Source organism: Manduca sexta, chromosome 12 (genome assembly GCF_014839805.1).
Source record: "Manduca sexta isolate Smith_Timp_Sample1 chromosome 12, JHU_Msex_v1.0, whole genome shotgun sequence".
NCBI classification, from domain to species: Eukaryota; Metazoa; Arthropoda; class Insecta; order Lepidoptera; family Sphingidae; genus Manduca; species Manduca sexta.
The window spans coordinates 2,957,095-2,969,671 of record NC_051126.1 but is presented as its reverse complement, the minus strand read 5'-3'; the positions used below and the strand labels follow the sequence as shown (position 1 = coordinate 2,969,671).

Genomic DNA, 12,577 nt, shown 5'->3' with positions numbered 1-12,577 from the left:
CTAAATTATTATCCCTTTGTGGAAGAAATCAATTAGCGTTTTGTCACTTTCTTCTTCACATGAAATGATTTACGAGTGAAAGAAGCTAAATACTTTACAGGTTAGATATTGTTTAAAATGGTTTAAAATAGTTTAATTGAAAGTGGTACATCTTACTAATATAAATAATAATCTTAATAATTATATGAACGTCCGCGTCTATAGAATATACTTCAATGTGGTCAGTATTACCCGACAGTGTCCGGGCGGTCGGCATTAGCGGCATGTGTGGTCTGTTTATTTTTAAATACGCCCGGTTTGACCGCCTTCGGCTGCCGTTTTGTACGATATTTGACACTTGGAGAAATGGACGTCCGTAACTTAATTGCTAGGGATTAGCTTTCGCAATTATGTGTGTTACGGTACTGCTCCTTGCCTATGTAATTTATTAGTTTAATAGTTTTATCAAACTCAATGTATAAGTACGCTTAACTATAGATTGCCATGAGTGTTAGCGGGATCCTAATTAATCTTATATGAATATAACAATATGTGTTTGTTCGTATTTTATTTCTATTTTATTGCTTGTACTTGCAGGAAGGTTGTAGGAATAGTACAAACACTTAGAGCAGGTAGATACTAGATTATACGTTTTATTCTAGTTCCATTCAAAGAAGATCAAAACTAAGATCTTGACAGAATCACAGCTTACTCTAGCCGACATTACAAACGCGAGAGATGCCGGCTGTTGTCTATATTGGATCGCCTTGGACTTAATTAGTTGCAATGCAAGGCCAAGCTGTTCAATAGCTTATAAGCGACGTTTAGATTAGTAAGAAAATTTGCTAAAGTTAACGTCCGCAACTTATTTTTATCGTGTGTAAACACACGGCAAGAAACCTTGTGCAAGTTTTGAAATTTGCAAGACTTGCGGCGAGTCGCACGTGTATAAATTTATTGAAATTGCAGCAAGTGTGAACAGATCAGTTTCTGTGCAATATATTGCTGCAACTTGCTAGTCTATACTTAGCGATAGAGATAGCTTCTTATATGGTATAAGTGCCCCACAATTTCACCACTGTTTAACTGAAATCTTACTTCAATACGTTTAGTTTTGAGTTTTTAATTCTAAATTCAACCGAAACGGCTTGTACTGAAAGTTTTGTATTGAAATGTGCTTTCCATTGTTCCAGATGTTCTCCCGGTGAGAGTGACCCGACCAGTGCTGGTCATGGTGTCGTAAGCGCATGCGTCATTTACTCGTTACGGTAAGTAGATGGTAGACGGTTGCAGGTGGTAATGAGCCGAGAGACAATGGATCGTGAATTTGATCTTGGCAATGAGATATTTGCAATTTCTAGGTGAAAGTCTAGTATATATAATTTATATAGGTATAATGGTAACTTATTAACAAGTAGATATAATTATTTTAAACATATCCTTTATAGCATTTCGAACTTCAATTAGATCAACAGTTAGATTTTTAAAGGTGAAGTACCAATTGGTAAAGGTCCTTATTAACAATTAGATGTAGATAGAGTATAGTACTCCGACACTGTCGTTTCTTTTTACTTCAGTGTTCAGTAGTATTTTTAAAACCATTTTATAGGAATCCGTCATGCCAGTAGCATGAGGAGCGATAAGAAAATTGGAGCACGCATTACGAAGACCCATCAGATCGGGATTATCGAGTTTTGACATGTGAAACTAACGGGATTACGATGTGAACGACACACTCGCCGCCGTTCCCGGATTAGGGAATAAGGAAGTTTTAAACTTAACGGAAAATTATATGTTGACCCAAATTTCTCTACTGGACGGCACTTGGGCTTCTAATTGAAAAACATTATAGTATTGCTTAGGTTAGCTCGCAGAACTGATAGCCAATGGGGCCAGAAGGTTTTGGAGTGGAGGACACGAACTGGCAAGTGCAGCATCGGACGTCATGCTGCGGCTGATGATGATAATGATGATTGCTTAGGTTGAGTAAGTGTAGCAGAATGTAAGGGATATTGTTGGCGTATTAATTGCGTAAAAGTGATTGTTGATTATTTTTGGAACAGTAACCAGCGTAGAATTGGATAGAACTTATATCTAGATCATTTCTTATGTGGATAAGAGAATCAGATCCCAGGTCTTTGCCAATTGAAAATTTAATAAGTGATTACCGTTATCAATGCCCATTTGGCCATCAAATATTTAACATAGACAAGAAACTTATCCCTGTAGATTTAATTAAGACTTGAAGTTAATTTTTTTTTTATTTATTTCTTTGGCGTATATTATTACCCCAAACTTTTACCGAGAGATAAATTGTTTCTAAGCTACAGTTCGTGCGATGGTGTGTTGCAAGCTGCCCACATATGCGCGCCATTTGTGGCTAGTTGCTAATTTTAACTCCTCATTAGTTATGTGTCACTATTGTACGATAAATGTGCGAAAATAATTATACGCACACATTCTCGCTTACGTTTTATGTGTGTGCGTGAGGTCCTTTTTTACTTTGCATTTTTTTACTCACATTATTACCAATAAAAAAAAAATACTTTAAATAATATTATGGGAATAAAAAATAAAAGGACGTTAAATAACCATATCGTTTCTTACTCATTTGGTAAAAGAGAATTGATGGAGATATTTCAATGTTTGTTAGAAGTAAAGACAGAAACCGCAGACATAGATATGGATGAAATTTACTATACACTTAGACCATATCTAGGATCAACGCGTAAGCTTATTTTTATACCAAAAATTACAACAGAGCTTATATTCTGAAAAGGGGCTATCACGCGAGCGAAGCCACTAGTAACAAATAGTTTTTATTAACCGCACGTATTGAAGTCGGGATATGAATATAATCATGATTCATGACATTTGATATAAAAACTTAATAGCACTTAATCATTTTGTATCACAATATCGTATTAATTAGGACCCATTAGAGTGAAAGTACGTGTTATTATTTAGCCGCGTTTCTAATATGTAAATATGTACGTACTTGTAATAAAAAATAAAAAAAAATACACGTCGAATTTATAATCTTCTTTTTTGAAATCGGTTAAAAATACATTCGTTTAATTTAATGCTAGCATGCATGTTTACTTTCTGCTACTGAAGCTGCGTGCAGGTTCGATCTTGTAGGTTAGTTGCATAATTGAAACGCGTCTTCACAATAAGTTTTTTTATTGACTGGCTCGGTAGCGCTGTATTGGAGTATGACTGCTGTGCTGAGATCTCAAGTTTTTGTACTCAGTATCAAGCGGAGTCTAAAATTTATGACTGATATGGCGATGGGATCGTCTCCCTATCACATCATGGGATGAATTTAATTCGGCGACAATTGAGTGCATTCGTTGCGCTTCTGTCTAACCCTTTCCGGATAACAAGCAGTGTTTGTGTGTTACAATAATTTGTTTGTTGTTTCAGGTGTGAGCGCTATACGCGGCGATGGGTGCGTCGGGTGTATCGGACGAGTACTCGCCGCCGCGGCTCTCCCGCTGGCTCCACTCGGTGCCTCATATCAACGTCACGCTGCACCGCGTCAACGACACATTCGCGCCGGACTCGCCGGTCTACCTCGAGGTAATGATCAATTGTAACTATCTTGTCTGCCTTCGATGGTGCTGGATCTCTTGTATAATAGACATTGGAAACGGACCAACCAGAGACGGCGTCATAATCTAACGACCAGTAAAATTGTCAACATATCATTGCCATACAATATCACTATAGTGTCCCCGTGACTCTAAAATCAAGCTGTTAAATTGTAAGAAATGTAGTCGATTGGAAATCTATTGTTTAATTATAATATGACTGGTGAAACTGTAACACTCTTTGTCAGTCTTGTTGGCAAGAATATTGTTTTCGATTGGAAGGCAGCCGCTGTATTACTAGTCATTATTTTAAGATTTATGAGGATAATGTCTCAAGATGACAATACCATGCGGAGCGTGATTATTCAGAGTAGGTACTGGTTGAATTTGAATTTTTGAAAAAAGCAAAGCAGCGATATCTCCGTTGGATTCAACCTCAAGGGCACACACCTTTGACTTTTCTTGATTTAACGGTAAAGGAAAACATCGTGAGGAAGCTTTCATATCTGAAAAATTCCTGATAGGAATTTTGAGAATGTGTCAAGTCTGCCTAATATGCACTAGGCTAGAGTGGTGACTAAGGCATAATCCCTCTTAGTAGTAGAGAAAGCCCGTGCCTAGCAGTGGGAGAGTATATAATACAGAGATATTGCTTTTAGTAGGTGATTTTGCTTATATGATCGGTACTTACCAGATGAAGTAAGCCTTTCTAGACTGCTATAGGAAGAAATGATGTCACCACAATAAAACTTTATGATGGTTGGAGTAGTTTACTTACTACAAAGTCATTGTCAGTCCGGTCACGGTGTACGTGCATCGGTAAGTCATCTGAATAATGATGTCAGTTAAGTGATAATAAAATTTACTTGATACGCAGATGTGTTCGAGTCATCACAATAGACATGATCAATATGTCAAGTGGTATGCGAATTGTAAATTTATTTATTTATTACACTTTATATACAAAGAGTATAAAGGCGGCTTAATGCCGAAGGCATTCTCTACCAGTCAACCTTTAGCTGGTGCAGAGACTAAAGAGGTAGGTGTACACAACGAGAGAAGGTAGTGGAGAGAACATTAACAAAGAAGACTGATATCAATTAAAAATATAAAATCTACGTCATATAAATATACCCACATACATACATACGTACATACATACATACAAACGAACAAACATACATAAATAATCTATACTATTATATAAAGCTGAAGAGTTTGTTTGTTTGTTTGTTTGTTTGAACGCGCTAATCTCAGGAACTACCGGTCCAAACTAAAAAATATTTTTGTGCTGAATAGTCCTTTGTTTGTGGAGTGCTCATAGTCATATCATCACGCTATAACCAATAGGAGCGGAGCAGTAATCGCTAATCTCAGGAACTACCAGTTTGAACTGAAAAATTCGTTTTGTGTTGGATAGCCTTTTATTTGTGGAGCGCTATAGGCTATATATCATCACGCTATGGCCAAAAGGAGCGGAGCAGTAATGAAACATGTTGCAAAAACGGGGGAAAATTATTAGTTTTGAGAGCTTCCGTTGCGTGCGCTGCATAAACGGTTAAAGTTATGCAACAATGATGTATGACGGGATTGTTCCTCTTAAAAAGTTCTAAAAATATATTGTAAAACAAAGTCCCCCGCTGCATCTGTCTGCCTGAACGTGTTAAACTCAAAAACTACCCAACGTATTAAGATGAAATTTGGTATGGAGACAGTTTGAGACCCTGGGAAGAACATAGGCTCCCGGAAAACTACTACTTTTATAACGGAAAACTTTAGCCGCGGGCAAAAGCTAGTATTATATATATTGTTTGATAACATATTGGTTAGTGCGGAGAAAACGAATTATGGCAACTATTTAGCCTTAGGGGCGATTGGACTTATGAGCTTAGTAGTTTTACTAAAGTTGTTTTGAGTGATGGTAAATATCATGCGACTGCTAGTCCGACTTTCTAACTGGGTTTGCTAGTGGTAGGATATATATTAGATTCGCCCGGATAGCGACCACCGTATACAAGGTGTTAAAATTCGGCATAATGGCCCACGTAAGTGTGTCGCGTTCCTGGATCAGCCTGTGTATGTCCGGTTCTAACAGGCCGGCATATTTGTGTCGACTGTAGAGGGGTAATCGTCTCTCGTCAGTAGACATTTTATTGGGCCCCACTCTACTGGCGTACCCATATAAAAAATACACAACCTATACTCACATAGCGTCTACATCTCTGTATGTCGTAAAGTCTCTTCGGCATATTATATAATTCTAGGATTTCTTTCTTCTTAATACTTAATCAGTTTCTTAGTTCGATGACATCAAAATGAAAGTGTGTAGTCACGAACCATAATTCAAATAGTTTTGATAATTTTCCAGAGTCTGGGCATCATCGGTTCAATACCTGGCGCCTGGTTGATCCTGACGTTGACCGTTCTACTCATATACCTGCTGACGAGATGCTGCGACAGAAAGCAACGGCCTCCCAGGAGTATCACGGCTTTGAAGGTGAGCTGTTTTGTTTTTGCGTATCGGACTCCGCAGGCAACACCGGGGGAAACTCGAGAATGGGATACTGAAATCCCCCGGCATAGCGACTGCAGGGTCCTGTAGGAAAGTTGGGAGGGGATAGTTGGGAAGGAATTGTGGGGGAAGGATAAGGAAACCTCTTAGGATGGGAGAAGGGGAGAAGGCTAGGAACTGATCGCGAGCCCTTATAGGCCTTAATGTGAATTGGTAATCATGATGTATACACACTTATCTGTGTGCATAGAGCCGCGAAAAATGTTCCCCCGTGCATGGGCATGCATTTGGTGTGGAGACCGAGCGCACAAGAATTGTCTCAGGGGGAGGCCGGTGGGGGGGGGGGGGTGAGCTGTTAAAAAAAACCATGCATATCATTGTCGGATGTTAGATGGTGTAGAAGGATACGAGTGAGCGACAAGAGCTTGGTGAAGATATTGTTCATTTAATTTGAGCCATATTACTGATTATTTTCAAGTTTGTTTTTAAATTATTTTTGGTAGGTATATAAATTGTAGTTTTTATTTCTTATAAGATTAGATAGTTAATTCAGTATTAGTACAGTATATTTAGTAATTTATTAATCAGTTATCATATTTTCTTCTTTTATTAATCTATTTATTTATTTAAAAAAAAAAATATCATAAATTCATAATTATTGTAAGTGATTATAACCATCAAAATTGACACTTCACGCCATGTTTGTTTTTTAAATTACATATTCACTCAAGAGATTTTAAATAATTACTACGAATGAGCGAAGCATGAAAACATAATTAAACACAATTTGTTTACATTACGAACATAACATGTGTAATTACAAACGCACTGGGGATTTTAAGTTTAAATATAGCGTTAAGTGACTGCTAACGTAATTAAAACGATTCCCAATTACCATACATTATGACATGTGGCCGGAATATGTAATAGATTATGCTTCGAATTAACGAAAGCTTTATTGTGTATATTTAGTCTTCGAAAAGATTTAAGTAATGTTCCCTCCTTTCTAACTTGGAGTCCTTCAAGTTGGAAAGAAGAAACAATTAGACAGGTCGGCATAGCAGTGGCGACTGTCAGGGGATGTATCTTTTTTCGGTCGATATTTTTTGGGCTTCAGGTACAGTAAGGGCCACTTTACCCTGCCTTCGATAAAAAAGTAATATGATTAGTTTTCTTGCTGTTTACTTTTATTAAGTTAGTTGTCGTAGTTATTGATTACTTATTTCTCAAAAATATTTATGTGTTGTTGTTTAAAGTTTCTTTAGATTTGTAAAGTAAAAAATCTCGCACTGTTATACATAATATAAAAATCTTATAAGCTATAAAATTGACGAGATTTAAAATTTTACATGTAACTGATAGATGGAAGTTTTATTTTATTTGTAGAATTATGTTTATGGCAATAAATAACAAACTAGCCTGTAAATTTAAAAGCAATAGTGATTAAACAAATTTTTTTAGGTGTTGAGTTTACTATAACTAAGGATCATGTTCTAGGCACATTCTTAGAGTTAATAACTCAAAAATAACTTTCTTAATGTGTTTACATATACTTTGCACTGATATTACTATTTATTCGTTGGGTTAATACAACGTAAATTTAATTGTCAGTCGCATGAATAAAATGTGTAGGTCCAATGCTCACTTTTATATTCAGGAAGATTATTTTATGCATTCATTTTAAAGAAAGATTTAAAATTCAGCCTTAATTTTTGTTGAATGAATAAACTCTATGATTTCTCGATAGCATAATATGTAAAATTAAATTATAAAAATTGTCCGACAGTTGAAAAATCATCCTCCATTCAAATAAAGACTGTATGATATACACAGCTGTTGAATGAAGTCTGTTACGGTCAAGTATAATCACATTCAAAACACATGTTAATGTCTTCGTCAGTTTTGCTGTCATGAGAATTCCGGAGCAGTTGTTGCGTCAATGAAACTCCAAGCGCCATGATTTATTAATGTATTACTGTTTTTAATATGTTTTTTATTTGAACTTTAAAGGAATACATTGGAATTATACATGTATCGTTTTGACAGTTCTGTGTGATTTTGCTATTGGTCAATGCGCAGGCGCATGATCAGACAAACGATAACATCGATAATTTTGAAAAAGGAATTTTATAGCACAAATGGAAACGTCTACATTTTTAAATATTTTAGGACCTTACTAACATTATGTTTGTCACGGAATTACACCATGGAAATAAATTTAGGTATGATTTTTTTCCCCTCTCTTTAGAAAGGCGCGGTGGTGTTAACGTTAGGTGATTCTTACTCGTTGGGCTAGGTTACATGAAAATGTATCTTAACATGCTACCATTATGGTTGCAGATAACCTTGATGATTCTGTCGGTGCTATGCTGTGCCGCGATCGGCGTCGGACTCTTCGGCAATGACGACCTGCACAACGCTATGCTGCAGAGCATCCAGGCGGGCAACCAGCTCGCAGCGCTTGTCAACACTGTCAAGAACCAGGTACGCATTATGATTAAGGAAAACGGCCCTTTCTAGTCCATAGTTTTTTGGGATTAATTTCACTTAACAACAGGGGGAGTGAACTTGGCCGTACCAGTAGAAATAATAGTATAATACGATGCGATTGTTTTTTTTAACTAAATACATTAAACATGATGAACGTAGTAGTAGTGACGTCACTCATAACATGGTGTTACAAATTGCTGTGTTGCGCTCGTCAGCATTAGAAATTAAAAGTGTCGTAGTACTCAGTAATTGCTATATCTTTAAGGCTTCAAATTGCAAGAGAACAGTATTCGCTAACTATTGGTTTGTAGTAGAAAATAAATGCCATATTACTTTTCAGTCAAGTATCCTAGAGGAGGCGATGGGATCTCGTGCGCGTGCGCCGCTGGCGCGGCTGGCGGATGCGCTGGACGCGCCGGTCGCCAACCAGACAGCGCTCGGTACGCTGCTGCGCGCCCTCTCCGCGCTGCGCAACAACGCCAGCGCCGCCGCCTCCGCCGCGGACAACTTGCGCCGCCCGCTCGCAGAGCTTAACCTTGATGCGTTCATGAAGGTACGTGATGATAAATTTTGGGTGTGAATAACTTTTACCAATGATGAAGTTCAATGGATGCTGGTAGTAAGTAATTTGCGTTCGTCGTGATGGCATCACGGTATACAAGGTGCCCACAGTGGCCCATGTTAGTGTGTTGTTTTCTGGAATCAGATATGTAAATCCGGTTTGATTGAAGACTGCATAATTATATAGATTAGCGACGGATAATCATTTCTCGTTATTGCATACTCTATCTGTTGCAGTGGAGACATTTAGTTGTGGCCGTATAAACAAAAAAAAAAATATATTTGACTAAAGCTTGAAGGCGATGTCGTGCCAACATCGTTATTGTCATACAAGTGCGTTTATAAATAATTTTTGTATTGTTTTGTCAGAGGCTGTGGGTGTGGGAGGCGGCGCGGTGGGTGGGCGGCATGGCGGGGTGGTGCTGCGGCGGCGCGGTGTGCGTGGCGCTGCTCGCCGCCGCCGCGCGCCGCTCCCGCCGGGCGCTGCTGCTGCTCTGCGTGAGTATATCGCCTCGTGTTTGTACCGCACGGAGAGGTCTCGGATACATCGGAACTGCTACTTACTTATCTATATCTTAAAGGATAACAACACTTGTCTTCTTACATGTTTGCATGAATTTAGTGTGATAATTGTGTTGCAGGTGGGTGCCTTGGGCGCGCTGGTGGCGTGCTGGGTGGCGGCGGCGCTGCTGGCGGCGGGCGCGGTGGCGGCGGCCGACGCGTGCCAGGACCCCGCCGCCGCGCTCGCGCATCACGCGCCGCACCGACTGCCGCCCGACGTACGTATTGCTATACTATACCATTTCATCATTATCAGTTATATGAAGTTTACTGCTGAATATAGGTTTTCTCTAAAGAATTCTAAACGGTTCTGTGAAAAGCGGTCGGCATCCAGCATTTTCCATGTGTGTGCACGTGATTGTTTCTATTTCATGTCGCACTGTAATGAAATAATATTTTGTAGCAATTATTAAAACTTTTTAAAATCTTGTATTTAGGATACTGGTGTGATTTAAAAAAAGTAATTGTTTTCCTAAAATGTGGTATAATAAGGAACACAACATGAAGGTCCGTGACGTTCAGTCGTGTGCCAATGACACGGCCCGGAGTGTGTGGTGGTGTGTGTGAGTAGCGCGCGTGTGGCGCGTGTGTGCGCAGATGGTGCACTACTACGTGTCGTGCGTGGTGTCGCGCGAGAACGCGCTGACGGCGGAGCTGCGCGCGGCGCAGCGCGCGGTGGTGGCGGTGCGGCAGGCGCTGGCGGTGCTGGCGCGCGGCGCGCCGGCGCTGTTCGCGGACGCGGCGCTGCCGGCGGCGCTGGGCGCGCTGGGCGCGGGCACGGCCGAGGCGGAGCGCGCGCTGGTGTCGCTCGGCGCCGCGCTGGAGTGCCGCATGGCGCGCGCCTACTTCGTCAGCGCCGCGCGGGCCGCCTGCGACGCCGGCTTGCAGGTGGGCGACCACAACTTACTCTTGTCGCTTACGCGGTATTATTTGTATTCTAGCTCTTCCCTTTCTTTCTATTTGGTTCATTTCGTTGCGGGATAAAAACAGTTTATTGTCCCTTGAGACTCGCCGAGTTTGACCGCTCGGTGTTATAAAATCCTTGCCACTGCTGCTCCTGGCTTACAGGAGTTGTAATGGTGGGTGTAAGGGCGTTAAAGTCTCTTACGGGATATAACACTATTACCGGCGACTTAAATTATAAATGGTAGTGTGGATGGTCAGGATTCATGCTGCCGCTCACGTCAGACATTTTTAAGCGCGCGGAGGCTTTGAGCCCGACACATGCCTCACGTTAATTAATATACTACCGTCATAATCTTAGCGATCTGTTTTATTAGATGTTTACCGTCTAATAGCAATACGCGTTCACTGAGTGCGATATATACATTATGATGATTGGTAAAAAAATTATTCAATATAATCAAACTGCTATTATGATGTTTCAGGCGCTGGCTTTACAACTACTCGCGGCGGTGGCGGCCGGCTTTCTCTTTACCGCCATTGTGCTAGTCGACTCGCACGCCTGGATCTACATCAACACTAAGTGAGTTCATTTGTTTTATATATTTCATTACAAAACGATTATCAAATCAGGAACTTATTACTTACAGCAATAAGGTGCATTATACAATGATACATGTTTACTTATTTTGTTATATTGTATTGTTTGTTGAATTTGAAATCTAATGCCGTATGTAGTAAGGTGCATTGTCGTGTGCGCAGACGGTCCGGCAGCGGCGAGGAGCAGGCGCCGTTCCTGTCGAGCGGCGGCAGCAGCGCGGCGAGCCGCACGCTGCCGCGCGCCGCGCCCTACAACAACGGCAAGCCGCCCTCCTACAGCGCCGCCGTGCAGCTCATGGACCTGGCCGACCGCGACCGACCCAGGTGCGACCTCACACACGACCACAAGTAAAAACACAATCATTTATTTATACATTATCCACTTCAATTCTAAATCGTAACATCTGAATTATATTTATAAACTGCGGTGATCACTTATCAAAAAGTTAAGCGCGAGCAAATCAATATCTTACAGAAAAATTGCGTTTGTAATAATTTGTATATGTTTAACATTATTCAATCGAGACTTATAGACGATTATTCAATTTGGCTTTATCGCATTACTATCTTGTCATTCAAGTAATTGAACGAATGTGTTAACGGGTAACAGTCTTGCCCCCAGACTACGCATGTCGGGCAGCGCGACGCTCGGGCGCGGCTCGAGCGGCGGCGGCGGCGCGGGCGCGCCCCCCGGACCCGCGCTCGGCGCGCACACGCTCGGCCGCGCCCACAACGGCAAGTACGCCACGCTCAGCAAGCAGTGCAAGACGCTCGAGAGCAACGACTTCTACTGAGACCGGCCCGGCGGCGGCGGCGGCGGCAGCGGCACGCAACACCACGAACACAACGCAGGTCAGTCACATACTTTATTACATTAACCATCTGGGTCGGAGGACCATTCGGTCCTTCGAACTGATTTTTATAAGCGTTAAAATATGGGATCATATTAATATTATGATAGTTAATCCAACTAAATTTGCTTTATACTGGTGCAGGCACAATGGGTCGCGCGACGAGCCTCAACCGTTTCGACCCGAAGTACGCGTCGTTCGGACCGCGCGCGCCCCGGGCTCGGCACCACGCGCCGCTCGACAAGTACGCCACGGTGCGGCCCGCCCGCCGCGCCGAGCCGCAGCCGCTGTCGGCCGCCGCGCTGGAGTACCGCTCGCTGCAGCGCGTGGAGCGGCCCCACCACGACCAGCGCGACCTGTACGCGGTCACCGAGCTCTAGGGATCGGTCACGCGCCTGAGGTTTGTGTCGCCGTCCGACAATCAAATCAGGAGCGTTCTACTCACACGGGCCGAGCACCGCGACTGCGCAGACGGGATTTGTTAATTTCACCGTAGCACATACTTACCAACTATTTATTATCATCTT

General features: G+C 41.4%; 1 protein-coding gene across 1 annotated transcript in view; it reads left to right on the top strand.

Annotated features, from left to right (window-relative positions):
• Positions 1–12,277, top strand: part of LOC115444836 (protein tweety) — a 93,877-nt gene extending 81,600 nt beyond the window's left edge. The window contains exons 4-15 of the mRNA XM_037437864.1: positions 1,173–1,247; positions 3,406–3,561; positions 5,941–6,069; positions 8,425–8,568; positions 8,915–9,127; positions 9,505–9,633; positions 9,777–9,914; positions 10,294–10,584; positions 11,085–11,182; positions 11,362–11,547; positions 11,822–12,051; positions 12,195–12,277. Coding sequence (XP_037293761.1) covers positions 3,427–3,561; positions 5,941–6,069; positions 8,425–8,568; positions 8,915–9,127; positions 9,505–9,633; positions 9,777–9,914; positions 10,294–10,584; positions 11,085–11,182; positions 11,362–11,547; positions 11,822–11,993 — 1,635 coding nt within the window. The 5' untranslated portion in view covers positions 1,173–1,247; positions 3,406–3,426 and the 3' untranslated portion in view covers positions 11,994–12,051; positions 12,195–12,277. The remainder of the gene's footprint in view (positions 1–1,172; positions 1,248–3,405; positions 3,562–5,940; positions 6,070–8,424; positions 8,569–8,914; positions 9,128–9,504; positions 9,634–9,776; positions 9,915–10,293; positions 10,585–11,084; positions 11,183–11,361; positions 11,548–11,821; positions 12,052–12,194) is intronic.
• Positions 12,278–12,577: the final 300 nt, after the last annotated feature.